The sequence below is a fragment of the Colias croceus genome, chromosome 17 (genome assembly GCF_905220415.1).
Source record: "Colias croceus chromosome 17, ilColCroc2.1".
Lineage (NCBI taxonomy): Eukaryota > Metazoa > Arthropoda > Insecta > Lepidoptera > Pieridae > Colias > Colias croceus.
The window spans coordinates 8,045,282-8,060,597 of NC_059553.1; the positions used below are offsets into that span (position 1 = coordinate 8,045,282).

The following is a 15,316-nucleotide window of genomic DNA, read 5'->3' on the forward strand; positions in this document are numbered from 1 at the left end:
TGTGTAGGTAATTAATTTAGTACACGTGTTTAAAATGCTATCCAGTCCTAAACTTTATGGCTAAACTAATATAAATCAGGATTAATTAATTATTTTTAACTCTAAGGTCGAACTATAAGCAAGCATGGTTACGGGCAGACTAATAATTCATTTTGTTTCATATCTTTTTATTTGTAGTATCTACGTTATTTTCATTTGTTGGTAAATCAAAGAATCATATCGATCTAAAATGTGCTGAACCGGTAGTTTTTATATTTAAATAATCTCTTTGGTCAAAACTTTTATAAATGATTAACTAGGGGATGCGACGATGGATGAAGCTCTTAAAATTATATGATACATAATATGCAAATACTTGAATTATGATGTGAATCGAGTGAAAACTAAACTAATGATTGTAAAAAACCAGTACCAGATTTAGAGATTCTGAATTAACATTATTGTTCATTGACACATTTGTTTATTATTAAGTATATTCTATCTACTTGATGACCTAAAAGCTAGTACAATGTCACACCCCGGACACTCCATACAAAATTATAGTTTTGACAGTCACACTGTAGAGACTGCAAATGTGTGTGTAAACTCTTTATGGTTGGCACATTTGTGACTAGCGTAAAAAAAAATTCGCGTTTTTCTGATGAAATACATCCGTAAACAGCACAATATCTAACCATTTTCTACGAAAAACGATAATCACAAATCCAAAATAAGAAAATTGCTTTAAGTCAATTTGATTAATGTTGTCAATCTTCGTTGCGTTTCGTCTAAAGACGTCGTTGGTATCGTCCTTGCGGGGAAATGGGTACCATAACATGTCTGATCGTGCGGGGTGAGGTAAGTGTTTAATTTTGGCGGGAGGCGGAGAGTGTCCGTTCTGTAGCGTTTAGCTACTATTATGTATTCTGTGACAATGTGTTTGTAATGTGTATGAAAGTTTTGCTCAGTCACTGACGGTATGTTTTTTATTTATATGAATTTGATGGTAATTTATTAAGTTAATGAAAAATTTTAACGAACAATCGTATTATATCTCTAAATCCGTCACTGGCTAAGGATAATTAATGTATTCAGCTACATGAGGACCCTGTGTCAGTCGTGGACTGCGAGGCGTTCGCCACAGCCTCGGGATCGCTATCTAACAAATTTAGAATCTACGCTCTACGCACGTGTCGAGGCACAGCCTGCGTCACGATACCTTACAATAAGTAGTCGAAGAAATTACGCTAAAAGTTTGGCAGTTACCGTTGGTGATAGGCGAAGGGGCTCGCCGGGCGTCGCTCGGTCCTCGCGCTCTGTACATACTGTACAGGCGCGGGGTGTCGTCACGCTAGACCTAGAGACTCTGTAGTAGAGCGCGGTACGGGCTGGGCCAGCGTGAGGGCCGCGCCGGAGCGGAGGCGAGAAGGCACGGCGTTGGGGCTGCGGCGCGGGGCGGGCGCCGCCGCGCGGCATCAGAGCGGGAAGCAGCGCGCCCCGCGCCGCGGCTCGCTCGCCCCGCGCCGCCCGCGCGCCCCCCCGCCCGCACTTGCAGGACTCGTCCCCACCGCCCCCTCCCCCGCGCTCTCCGCCTCGATCGGCGCCAGCTTCAGCATCGAGGGGCGGCTCGCTATCCGCACCAGGGACGGCGTCGACGCCGGCCGCTCTGAACCATCTAAATCTATCCTACCTAGTGTAAGAGCTAACGCGTATTCGGAGCGCTCTATCACGCTCGGCACCTCATCAGCGGCTGTAGTTTCAGCGAGCGTGGAATCTGCGGCGGCGGACTCGGCCCGCTCTGAGTCCCCTTGCGCCGTGAGGTATTTGCGAGTGTCGGTCGACGATGGCGACGTGGTGGTGGTGAACGCCCGTCGCTCTGGAGTCGCAAACACTGAGTCAGATGCCCAGCTACGAGACTCGGACGTCTGACGCATCGTGTCGTCCATGCTGCGCTGGGAAGTGCGGCGACTGGCACGAGGACTCTCATCGTCTATCGCACGAAAGTCTAGATTGCTCAAATCGAACGGTCCACCGCGCTTACGTGAACCGTCCCGTTTGAACGACGGTCTGTGTGATGAAAAAGCCGCATCGTACAATTCACATATACTAGTCCGATCCGAATGCGGCTCTTCATATAACGTAAGATTACGCGTTTCAGTAGCGTCCGAAGGAGTTTCGTCACGATTAGATGTAACTTCACTGCGTTCAGAAATATCGAAAGTAAAACGCGCCTCAAATTTATCTGGACTCAGCAACGGAGCTGATCGCGAACAATCCTCAGAACGTTGAGCGTGCACTTCTAACGGAATACGCATATTTGTCCTGCCCGGCGAAGTGTCATCTGAATCTGTCGAGCGATCGGAACGCGGAGTTTGGTAATTGTGCCGTCTAGCTAGAGCCGGCTGGGAACCGCACGGAATACGTCGACAACAAGTCCTTTCATGCCTTACATCAGAACCACTGCTACCCGTAGATTTTGAATGCGGCGGGCGCCGCGGTCTGTATTCTTCTCTACCGTAGAGCGAAGTAAAATCTTCCGAACAGAACTTCTCGAATAGCTCCTGAGAACTGAGGCGCGTCGAGCCAGTCGCATTGTAGAACGCTTCAGTGGGCGACCTGTCGACTCGCTCGTACAGCGCGCTGGAGCTGGCGCGTTTCGATCGGTCGATGAGCCCCAGCTTGTATATCTTGGGCAGGCGGCGCTCGAACACGCCCTGCGAGTGGGCGCGCGCGGGGCCGCGCGGGGCGGGCGGGTCGCGCTCGAGCACGCGGTCGGCGGAGGCGCCGCGGGGGCGCGCGGGGTCGGGCGGAGAGGCGAGCTCCGGTTCGTACTCGCGGGGCGCGGGCGCGGCGCACTCGCACTCGGGGTCGCTGGCGTCGCCCTCGTCGAAGGAGGGCGCGCGCGGGCCGCGGCCGAACACGCGGCGGCGCTCGTCCGCGCTGTCGTCGGGCTCGAGGCGCAGCGAGCGACGCAGCGGCGGGCGCGCGCGGGGCGGCGGCGCGGGGGGCGGGGCGCGCAGCCGCTCCAGCGAGAGGCCGCGGCGGGGGCGCGCGCGCGGCGGGCTGCGCTCCTCCGGCGTGGCGGGCAGCGCCGGCCCGCGCCCGAACTCTATGAACCAGAGCTCGTCCTTCAGCTCGCACTCTCACTTCTTCTCGTTCATGTCCTTGTTTAAATAGTGCAGCACGTAGTGCAGCACGAGGTCGTAGCAGTATTTGTATTCCGTCTGTAGAAGGATTTGTTTTTATTCCATGCGAACAGATAATATACATTTCAAAACTGTTCCTTTCAAAGCCTAACCCAAAAATAAAAATTAATTCATATACCCAAAATGAAAAGAAATTTCAAATAATATCTTGCATCTTGACTAAACGTTTTATTCTAACCACAATACATATTTTCAGAATTCAACGTCCCTGTCTCTCAACATTACCATGTTCTCGACGAGCTGCGGCCGGTGCCTGCGCACGGTCTTAACAGCTTGGAACACGTCGACCTCACCATGCTGTATCACCTGCTCGATGCACGCGTTCGCTGCGCAGTACACGCCGGCGCGGCTGCGACCGTCCCTGTGTAAACAATTCTTCTTATAATGTTCTACTTAACTCTTGAAATGTAAGATAGTTTGAATAATAACGATGTATGTGTTTAATGAAAAATTAGAAAAAGAAAACTTTACCATTTTCATTCACCCAGCGCCATTTCTACGACTAAGAAGAATCTATTGCCACTAAGTGAAATACGACAAGTCATTAAGGCTAATACGACAAGCGGTTAAATATACATATATTTTATACATAGACATATACATATGAAAAATAGGTACATATAACCTTCCTTCTGTCGCAGGAAGGAAAAACTTATTTTACGTGAAATAGAGTAGGTTTGAATTGGAAAAGGCTTTTACTCAACAAAATACACAATTAACAATTCTGTCACCTGTATTTACTTCAATTTGATAAGCTATTATACTTACGGCGACACCACACACACGGGCCCGTAGTCAGTCCGCTGTCGCCAACGTTCCACCATGTTCATGAGCTCGACCAGCGAGTTGGTGGACGATGGCACCTTGTGGCCCATCGGCCAGCACGTCAGTTGGAACAGTTGCACTGTCTTTGGTGGTGCTTTCACTCCCGCCATTAGCTCCGTTAGGGAAACGATCTGTTTGTATTGGGGATTTTTTATTATTATGAAATATTTTTTTTAATTTTGTCGATAAATTATAATGCTTTTATCTTTGAGGCACGAATAAAATAATGATATAAACGAAATTTAAAAGTAGTGGGTTGTCTGTGTCGGTTATAAGTGCTTTAGAATGTCTCTAGTGTTGCCTTTTCTGTTGTTATTAGATATATGAAGATAATGATAAGATTGGAACATATAAGTCATGAGAGGAAGAAGATTTTGACCATCGCGTAGGTTTTGTTATATACTATTATAGGTTCTTTATATTTAATGAAAATAAATGATGGATTAGGATTTAGATGAAGAAAAACAAGCAGAATTACTGTACAAAGCCGACGAAATAAATGGTGGAAACTTTTCAACGGAGTACAATATTAATAATTCTAAGGTATATTCCGACTATTTATCAAATTCACAGACGTGTGTAGCATCAATTTTCATCACTTTTTCTACTCATTTTATCAATGAAATATTTTTAAAGCGACTATTGAGTAAATGGAATTTAATTTGGTTCAAAAAAGTTAACGTATGATGTAATTTAGATAATAATTGAGCCTCGAACTTAGAATTTTCTAAATAGTCGAGTGTGATAACTGTTCAAGACTGTATCAAATTGGACTTGTTTTTACTATTTATGGAATAATTATTTACTCTAACATGGGATAGCAATTTCCAAAGAAAAGAGCTGAAACGGTAGGTACTCTGTAGGTTCTATAACTTTTAAATCATATAAATTTATACACATTACAAAAGTAAACATGAATAATACGAGTCACAAACAGCTTAAACTAACCTTCTTATTAATCCTGAAAATCCACGTTTTAATGTTCGTATAATGGTTGTGAGAAACGTGATCTATTGTGAACACGGGCCCGTATTTCTTGGAGTGGCGCCCTTCTGGCCAGAAGGGCGGGAATTGTTGCTGAAACGAAAACAATCCGTGAGCCGAAGTTACTTGATAAATGATGGCGCAAGTTATTGACCTCATCCATTTTCGTCTTAATAAAATGTGAAGGTCATCAGGACAGAGGGTTCATTGTCTGGATGTAGTACTGCAGTTGGCTTTAGTGACTTTTATATTAAGGAATATAGAGATAAAATGTTTCATAAATAACAATATTCCTATATTGTCATTAATGTAGAGTCATCATACAAAAATATGCCTGAAAAAAACATCCAAATTAATCTGAAAAAAGCTAAGACATTATACAAAGATATATATAACCTCTTCAAAGAGCATTTTGAAGTTACGTCTCCACTAGGTCCGAGTCTGTCTGTGCCTGATGCTGTGGATCAGGATGATCGGGAATTTAAAGTCACTGCTTTAGAAATTCAGCGAATAATAAGTAAGATGTCTAAAGGAAAATCTCCCGGTCATGATTGTCTAAGTATTGAGCACCTAAAGTATGCAGGCCCACACATATCGAGAGTGTTATCAATGTTTTTTAATCTGTGTATTCAGCATAGCACAACAAGTTGGATCGAACTGCACATGTGCAGTTCGATCCAACTTGAGTGTGCGAATTTTATTATAATTGGTTAAGTGGTTTAGGAGTCCATTGAGGACAAACATTGTGACACGAGATTTATATATATTTAGATAGTGCAAAAAAGCTACAAGACTTACCGAGTTTTTAGGTGGAACACAGAGCACGACTACCGCCGCGCACTCGTAGTCGTACACGAGGGACCAGAACTCGCCTTGAGTTCGAATTAACGGCCACTCTGTCACTATGTATTCTCGAGGTTTTGTGTAACCCTGGAGTTAAATGTGTTTTTAGGAATATATATTATTAGAAGTATGGTAGTACAAATAGTTGTAAATAAGTTGTTTAATTGTTTTGGATTATTCCTTGTTGTTAACTGTTTTGCTTGCGTCCTTTATCATATTTTAGGAGTGAAAAATGGATTTATTCAAAATTCTCATCTTACTCTTTCCCCCGGGGGAGAAATGACACAGTAATAAAAAAAGAATTGTACTGTAGCTTCATCAGGAATGTTGAGTGAAAATTTTTATTTACATTATTAGAGTACTCCAAGTGGCATTATAAACTTCCACCTTGTATACGAATGTCATCATGTAACAAAAATTACCTTTGAATTCCAAGACCGTATATAATGTTATTTATCCTGACATAATATTATTGATATATCATAAATATTATTTACTATATCTATATAAATGTATAATTAATATCCAATTGTGTTACCAAACGTAACATTGGCTTTGATACAACAGAGGTGGTGTACCGCATAACCAGACATTTTTACGCGTCAACAAATACCTAATGTGCTTGTAGAATGTTCTGTGTAATTTTGGAAATATAATAAACCGTTTTATTTATGTTTTCGTTTTATTATCAATTTTGTGTCTGGTTGAGTATTGGTTAGTGATTAATTAAGAAATAGTAATTTGCTTGCAAAAATACAATCTATTGTCAATACATCATCTGGCAGCTAGAGTTATCTTATTATATGTAAAAAAATCAGATTTTTTTTCAGTTTATAATTATCAATACATAATACAATAACAGAATAAAAATACTTACATCGACGAATACTGCGTTGATATAATCCGTAAAACTATTCCCTTGAAATGATGTTAAGTATGGACGAAAATTATCAGCTGAAATTAAATACAACTATTAAAAGTGTATCCATGTATAAATGATCCTTAGACAAAGTAACAATTACAAAACGATAACGAAGTTAGAAATCGCAAAAATGTATGGGATTGACATACGCCGCGTTAGATCACGTGGTCTATCTAATGTCAATCCCATACATTTTTGCGATTTCTAACTTCGTTATCGTTTTGTAATTGTTACTTTGTCTAAGGACTGTCTTTCTCTTTTAACTTTAATAATTAAAAGGGATCTCTTTGATGAACGCATAATGTGCTCTTAGTTTAATTAAAAAATCATGTTCATGTAGCAAGTTTATAAAGTAATTTCATTCTCACATCGAATAAACTTTATCCGAAACATGCTAACATGATCATTTTAATTGAAACTAAAAATAAAATACACAACGCTTTGACGTGCATGTGAAGTAAATAGTATCAAAGTCACGGGAAAAACTATCAATTATTTGGTTCATGCTAACGGGTATTTATGAAACCAAGTTTGACTTGATAGTTTTTGAATTCATTTTGAGCAGAGAGATCGTTAGCATTTTTCGGGTAACTTTAAAAACATAAAGAAAAGCGTTCTTCTGCAACTTATTGATATCTATCAAAAAGTATGATTTTCATAATAAAATTCGTATTGTATCACAGGGCATAAACATTAAATAGCATATTATTATAATGGTTCAAAACACAAGTATCACACATAACACAATTGTATCATAGAGATAAACCTTATTATATATAACACAAAGGCTACTTTCCAAAATAAAATTTAAATTTAAATTAATTTTTAAATAGAAAAACTTAAATCAAAATCAAAAATATTTATTCACTAACAATTTCTACATTTGTTGTAGTCATAAAGACAACATAAAAAGCATTTAAATGTTTGTGGTAGAATATCTCGCTCATCCTTAGATATTACAAGAAATGTTCCACAAAATAACTCATAACATTTTCATTAATAAAGCGATTTAAAGAACAAAACTTACGTGGAACAACAAGAACATCCCGATTCTTCTCTCTATTATCCCCTCTATGGCCTCCTGCGCAATCTCCAATCGTAAATCTGGGGGTTTGCTTGCAAATCTGCTGATATTCCTTCTGGTACTCGTTGAGTTTGGTTACCGGGTCTCTTTGGGACTTCTGTTTGAGACGTTGCGAGAGATCTGATACGGGGAACCAGGAGACCCCACACACTACGTGTTCCTCTAGCGTGTCGTATACGAATTTGTATTGTTCCTAGAGTGAAAGTTTGTATGGAAGTTATTAGAATTGTTGTTTATATGTTTAGTTTTGTTGACGGTAAGGGAGAAGTTAAAGTATGAACGTTGCCTACAATCTACATAGGTAACTGTGAAATGATTTAGAAAATAGAATGTTGATGTTAGAAGAGATCTGAAACTGGGAACCAGGATACCCTGCACACTACGTGCTCCTCTAGCGTGTCGTAAAAGTAAGTTAGTAAGTGTACATCAAAATGTACACACAAAAGCTCGCATAGGTCTTCTATGATAATAATGATAATAAATAAACCAATGCCATGAAGTTACTTAAAGTTATACTAGAGTTTTTGGTAGAGACTTTTTTTCATAGTGAAACTTATTCGCTAGTGGGGCTTTTTATTAGAGCTTCGAAAGCAAAACAATTTTATTTCGTTATGTCTACTTTACAAGACTTTGAAAAAACAACCAAAAAATATTTAGTACCGATGATCAAACTTTATAAAAATAGTATTCCATCGGATTATCTAAGAGATTAATATGGATGGCATTAATTAATTCATGAATAATTGCGGCGCTGAGAAACGATTGAGGATTAGCGAACTGAGGCGCGGTAAGACGTTCCTCACTTCCTCAACTTTTGATATTATGACGATTAGACTAGAGAAGCAGGGAGACTTGGGATAACTTGCAAATTAAGAAGACGTGCAAATTAAAAAACAAAATATATCATATTTATTATATAATTCAGAAGGGTGGAAATTGCATTCCATTGAATGGTTATCATTATAAGTAGAATGGTATGTTTGCAAAAATGAATATGATAGGCTAGATATTTCTTCATACTTATGTATTCGTCCATTTAAATCTAAGGTATGTCTTAAAATCAGTTGGAAGAGAAAACATTTTTGATTAAATTTCCAATAACCCTTGCGTAAGTTAATTAAAAAACAATTAATTACTTTATATACACGTGTTTAAAAATATATATTCATCCTTTATTTATCTGGTTGCTTTGACGCGGTTGCATCGTGGTAGGAAGCAATATAACGATAAAATTCCGGGTAATCGTGAAAATATATGAATAAATTATTTATTCTCTACAATTTTAATCAAGTACCTACTCTCTGAGAAATAAATTAAATTATATTGAAATTAAGTTTCATCGATATGGTTTTATTGTCGACGTTTCATATCTTCAGGTTATTTTAATTTCTATAATAAGAAATAGTTTCAGATGTTTCATGGAATACTGTTCATGACATCATTCACGGAACTAATTCCTTTTCCGTTTTAGTTTTATAACACGGCTTCTATATTTCATAGATAGTCCATTACTTAATATATCTTTTGAGTAATATTAAAAGATAGTTAAGAAGATCGTTTTTCTTAGAAAATTAATCTTGTCTTAAATAATTTATATGATTATTGCCTTATAAATTATCTTGTATATCTAAAATTATATATTTGATCTACATATATATAGAATAAAAGCATAAACATGCGCTAAAACATTACCTCATTTTCAATAAGTCCTTTCCGTGATTGGCGCAGTTTTTTCAAATATCCAAACACGTCAAAACAATCTTCTTCTTCAGCCAATTCTAAATTTGCGTCAACTGCCAGATAAACTCCCGATCGACCACCACCGTCACTATGAAAGAAAACATTATTATAAGTTTACCAGATATTAGCAAAGCGCATGTGTATTTATACCTGATGATCTATACGTTTTTCTATGAAAAATCGTTAAACTATGACAATTATTTGAACAACACTTTCTTTAACTTAGTATATTTTGGTATGAAATACCTATATTTGTTTATTAGAAAATGATGTACTATTGTAGAAATTATAGTGACTTTAACCCAAATTATTTATCTACATGCTATTATAGTTATGCCAGATCATTCACGAGTTACCTTTTCCCAGTATTTATTTTGTATAAACCTAGTCTCACTATTACTTTAACGACACTATCTCTAACCACGATTCCATTATTTCATAGTATCTTATAGATATTTCCATGATTTCAAACTTGCTTGAATGCCAAATGACGATGCTACATAAATGCGGGTTAAATTGAGATGTTACGCCAACCGGGCACCGACCCTCAGCTATCCGATTATCTTCAATCTATTATCGTTTTAATTTACCACAACTTCATTAACAATATAAATATTTAAGAGCTTGAAGCAATTTATTCGTAAAGTTTCGTTTTGATAGATAAGATCTGAATCTTGACTTATAATATTTATTTAAACTAAACTTTCTGGGTCCATTTTATACTTTACTAGCTTTCCGCTCGCGGCGTCGCCCGCTTTGTCTAAAACCTAATAAGCTATTTACTAAAACCTTCCACAAGAATCACTGTATTTATTAATAAAAACCGCATCAAAATCCGTTGCTGAGTTTTAAAGATTTAAGCATACATAAGGATATAGAGACATCATAACATGCAAAAGCTCTCAATTAGCAATTTTTAATTTCACTTTTGACCTATCAAAATTTCAGATAAGTACCAATATTCCAGGTAAGTCAAAGAAAAAACTAGGTATTATCTTACATTATAAGAAATGTTATAAAAACGCACAACTCTGAACAGAAAAGATATTGATTATATTACCAAGAGTAATAACAATCAATCTCAGGCATATTATTTTACGAACTGTTTCATTGTTTCAGCACTATATTGGCTTATTTTATTGATATCAAAATGAAATCGGTTCGCGAATATGTATTAAAAATAGGCCAACGTATTACCTACGTATATTAATATTAACAAAGGGAAATCTTACGGTTCAAGACTTGAGTATATATTAATAATTAATCATTTTTTGATTTAAGGGGTTTTTTATTTCACAATAACTTGTAAATGAAATATTGAAACACATGCATAGGTAAAACGGCAATATTTTGTTTATAAATAAAATATTGCCATTTTTTATATACGTCTTATTAATCAAATTAAATTATTAAAATCAATTTTCACAAGTAGTTTTTCAGGACTAGAATGGAATAATATTAAATTGAATTTAATGATAACAAAATAACAATCATTGTAATTTATTCATATTACTTAAGTGGCTCTTAAAATAAGGCTGTGTAAAAAGAAAATCAGAGTGAAACACCCTTTAACTGTATTAAAACGAAAATACTTACTTGCAGTGCACTACCATAGGTCCAGTCGCAGAGCTGGACACCAATCGTCTCCCCACCACTGCCCGGACTCGTCTCCTGAACTCCAGAAGGGCATTGCCGAAGGGACATGTATGTGAATGCCATTGTGTGTAGTGGAACTGTAGAAGGAATCTTTCTTCTACCACCACCTATAGATTAGAGGATTTAATTAGCCGCTTTAGACAAAAAAGAAGAAGAATAAGAGCTACCTGCTTGCCATGGACAAGCGGCAAGCGGCGGGTAAAGAAATAGCCTATAACACTTCTAAATAGAGCTTTCTGGTTGTGTGGTTCATGATCCGATTAACCCGTGTACCAAGAGGTCTTAAAGCAGTATTATGGCTATATAGGTCGTCTAGTGACATCACTTTTTCAGACTGGAAATAATATTGCTTTATGACACCATCCATGGTAGCCCCGAAGTACTGACTTATAAGATTACTCCGTACAAATATATAAAGTTGTAAACTTTACCTCTTTTTAATATAAGTATGTGTTTTAAGATAATGTAATATAACGTTGGATAATAAATAAATATTCTGAAAATATGTTGTATTTTTTCATTTTTAACCCTAGAAACATAACCTTCGTCCATCTGATGAATACGCGGTACTAAATACGCTATATCTTTCTAACGCGTGCGCGTATAAACTTGCCTGTTCAGTTCTTGTCAACTTAGTGTGCACCGCGCTGTTGCAGGCGACACCGGTGTTCAGCGCGTAAGTAATTTGTTTTTTGATTTTTTGAGCATCTGTTCATCGTTTCGATGAATGGTTATGGTTTGTGTTAGTTTTGGTGACGGTTTGAAATATTTGCTTGCAGATTTTTGACATGGAGTCTCGATGTGCACTGAGTGATGACACAATTGCGCGATTATTGTTGGAAGAGGATGACACCAACTCGCTGCCGGCTTCTTCGGATGGTGAAAATGAAGACTTTATGGAGGTGGACGACGTGGAAAGCGATCAGCAATATGAACCCTCTGACCAAGAGGACAGTCAACAAATCCGTCACGGTTCATCACCATCTCACTCACGGGACCACGAGACCGACTCTCAATCACCTCCTGATTTATTGGAAGAGACTTCAGGTACTTCTTCATGTATTTTGACCTTACCACAAAGTACCATTCGTTGTCGCAATCGTCACGTTTGGGTCGTACATCAGGAAGGACAACTGCGATAAATATCGTCCATGTAGCAAGAGGGCCATCTCGTTGTATAAGAGGAATGGTAGATCCTTTATTATTATTTGATCAGTTCATGACCGATCATATATTTGAAGAAATATTGAAATGGACCAACTCTGAAATCGCTATAAAAAGACAAACATATGAACAAGTCACATCTACTGGGATGATGGCCCATCTACGTCTACTGCCGACCCTCGACCGACTCAAGCACAATATTGGAATAAAAGGAAGGTTTGCGGTCTATGTTCCTATAAGCAGAGACGCATGACTAAATCATATTGCTCTAAGTGTAACACTGCAATTTGTGGTGAACATAAGGCTGAATTCTGTGTGAATTGCGCTGTGAATAATTAACTTTTGTATTTTTTAAGTGTAGAGTTATGCCCTAAGTTTATTTTGTCCAAAGAAAAAAAAGCTATATTTTGTTATTTTTTTTAATTTTAATTTTTACGTACCTTATCAACTACGATCTCCTTAAAACTAGTGCCTTACGTTATTATAATAAAAGTAAATAAAGATTTCCTTTTTTTTTAATTATTATGTTTTAATTATAAATAAGACCCTTATCCCTAAAAAATTATGTAGTAAACAGTTTTAAACTATAACGTTTTAAGTAAAAATATCATACTTTAAAAAATGTTCATCAATATGATGAATGGTTATGTTTAAAGGGAGCATTAAGAAGGTTATGTCTCTAGGGTTAATGTAGGTACCAAAGCACTTATTTTTATTATATTTTAGGAGATAAAATAATTTCATAGTTAGTTCTTTATAGAAGACCAAAATACAAAGATAAAAACCAAAAGTTTAAAACCTTTTTGCATCCTTAACCTTAATTATACCTTATTCCATAAGTATAATATTATTTACAAAACGATTGTCCTTCTTTGTCGCTCATTCCACGCTCTCGCTTGCACTGGAACGCCTCAGAGCGAGGTAACGCCACATGAGTCATGTTTTTTCGGGCGTGCAGCCGGCTCTATCGATTTATAAGACGTTGTCACGTCAAAAACTCAAACGGTTAAAAGTTCGCCAGTATATCTCGTTACAGCATAAAATTTAATTAACTTACTTTGTACAATAAATAAATAGAGCGCTCACAAAGCAATTTATTTAAGTTTGCAAAATATTTCATTACGTTTAAACTGAAGCTACAAACTGAATGTTGGAGTCTTGATCTAGAATTAAATGCAACCACTAGTTCTTGAAAACATACGGAACAATTACAATAAGTTTATTTACATTGCTACATTTGTATAAATTTGTGTTTTTCATAGATAACTTTTTGAAATTCAATTATTACATGTAAATTATTTAATTATTACAATTTAAAGCTAACAATTTTCATGACATACTGCCACCGATTTTATTAGTACCATATTAATTTATTAATATATAATCATTTATTTATTAATTATTTTTGGCTAAATTCCGTGTACGCGGACAATCTAAGGTTTAAGGTTTAAAGACATTTATTCCCATTAAGACATTAAGTCACTTACATGAGAAACTTAAATTTTAAACATAGGTATTTATAAAAAATATCATTCGTTAGTTAAAAATTTAGAGTAAGTTACATACTATAAACATAAGTTTAGGTTAGGTACTCATTCATTGCATTCAAAGTTTGAGCGTGTGGTCTTCCAGGATGTGTTTCGCTAATTGTTTTTTGAATACAATGAATGAGTTTACACTTTTTAATTTGCTTGGCAATCCGTTATAGAAACGTGCTCCCTCGTATGTTGCCGTTCGCCTTCCATAATTCGTTCGGATCTTCGGGAGGGCAAGATAGCTAGCTCGTCTATTAGGATAGTGGCGATTTGATGTTGAGAATATTATATTTGTATTTATGTTTTTATGTAGCGCTTTGTGGATGAACATACACGTATTATAAAAGTATAATTGTTTTAAATTCATTATTTTAGTATCGTCGTAGATTTTATTTGTAGAAGTTAAAAAAGGATATTTAAAAATGGTTTTAATAATTTTATTTTGTAAAATTTGTAGTGGCGCTAATTTATTTTTGTAAGCGCTACCCCATACTTCTATTAAATACATTAGGTGAGGTTTGACTAACGTGTTGTAGATGGTGTGGCGTAATTTATGAGGAATGCAAGAAGTGATATTACGCAGAGATCTAAGAAGTGCTGATAATTTATTTTTTAGGTGGTCGATGTGATAATTCCATTTTAGAGAGCTGTCGATTCGCAAACCTAGGTATTTCTCGTGGGTTTTATGTTCTAATACAACACCGTTAATTTTAAGTGGAGCGTGTGGTGGAATAATTTTGTTCTGAGCTTTGAATTTAATATAACACGTTTTAGATATATTTATTGTTAGTAGATTGTATTGAAACCATTTATTTAATTTATTTAAATCATTTTGTGCTTGCTTTATCATGTCATGTATAGAGGGACCAAAATAAAACAGACAGGTGTCATCCGCATAAAGTGTTAGATGACCATTTAGTTTTAAATCTTGTAAATTATTAATATAAATTAAAAAAAGCAATGGGCCTAAAATCGAACCTTGTGGTATGCCACACGTAATTGGTAAGGGAATGCTATTGTAGTTATCTATTTTAACGATTTGTGATCGATTTTTTAAATATGATTTCAGCATGTCTAGTGCTTTACCAGTAATGTTAATGGATGCTAATTTCTTTATTAAAAGTTCGTGAGAAACGGTATCGAAGGCCTTTTGTAGGTCAATAAATACTCCCAAAACTAAATTTTTTGCGTCAATGTTCTGTTTTATTTTAGTAGTCAGGTCTATAGTCGCTGATAGAGTGTTACTTTTTGGCTTAAAACCGTATTGACGCACTGAAATAAAATTAAATGAGTCTAAATATTTTTCTAATCTCGTGTGTAAAATTTTCTCTAATATTTTTGACAACACTGGCAACACCGAAATTGGCCTATAGTTACC

General features: G+C 36.8%; 2 protein-coding genes across 2 annotated transcripts in view; one reads left to right on the plus strand and one right to left on the minus strand.

The window, feature by feature from the left end:
* The first annotated feature begins 2,646 nt into the window (after window positions 1-2,646).
* On the plus strand, window positions 2,647-3,094 carry LOC123699317 (probable glucan endo-1,3-beta-glucosidase eglC). Its single transcript, XM_045646244.1, has 2 exons — window positions 2,647-2,875; window positions 2,943-3,094. The coding sequence occupies exons 1-2, from the start codon at window positions 2,647-2,649 to the stop codon at window positions 3,092-3,094; spliced, it is 381 nt and encodes a 126-aa protein (XP_045502200.1).
* Window positions 3,026-15,316, minus strand: part of LOC123699377 (receptor-type tyrosine-protein phosphatase kappa) — a 151,270-nt gene continuing 138,979 nt past the window's right edge. The window contains exons 9-17 of the mRNA XM_045646316.1: window positions 11,180-11,346; window positions 9,536-9,671; window positions 7,787-8,036; window positions 6,715-6,791; window positions 5,793-5,924; window positions 4,959-5,087; window positions 3,954-4,141; window positions 3,411-3,546; window positions 3,026-3,203 (exon numbers count right to left, since the gene is read on the minus strand). Of these exons, the coding sequence (XP_045502272.1) occupies window positions 3,123-3,203; window positions 3,411-3,546; window positions 3,954-4,141; window positions 4,959-5,087; window positions 5,793-5,924; window positions 6,715-6,791; window positions 7,787-8,036; window positions 9,536-9,671; window positions 11,180-11,346 (1,296 nt within the window). The 3' untranslated portion in view covers window positions 3,026-3,122. The remainder of the gene's footprint in view (window positions 3,204-3,410; window positions 3,547-3,953; window positions 4,142-4,958; window positions 5,088-5,792; window positions 5,925-6,714; window positions 6,792-7,786; window positions 8,037-9,535; window positions 9,672-11,179; window positions 11,347-15,316) is intronic.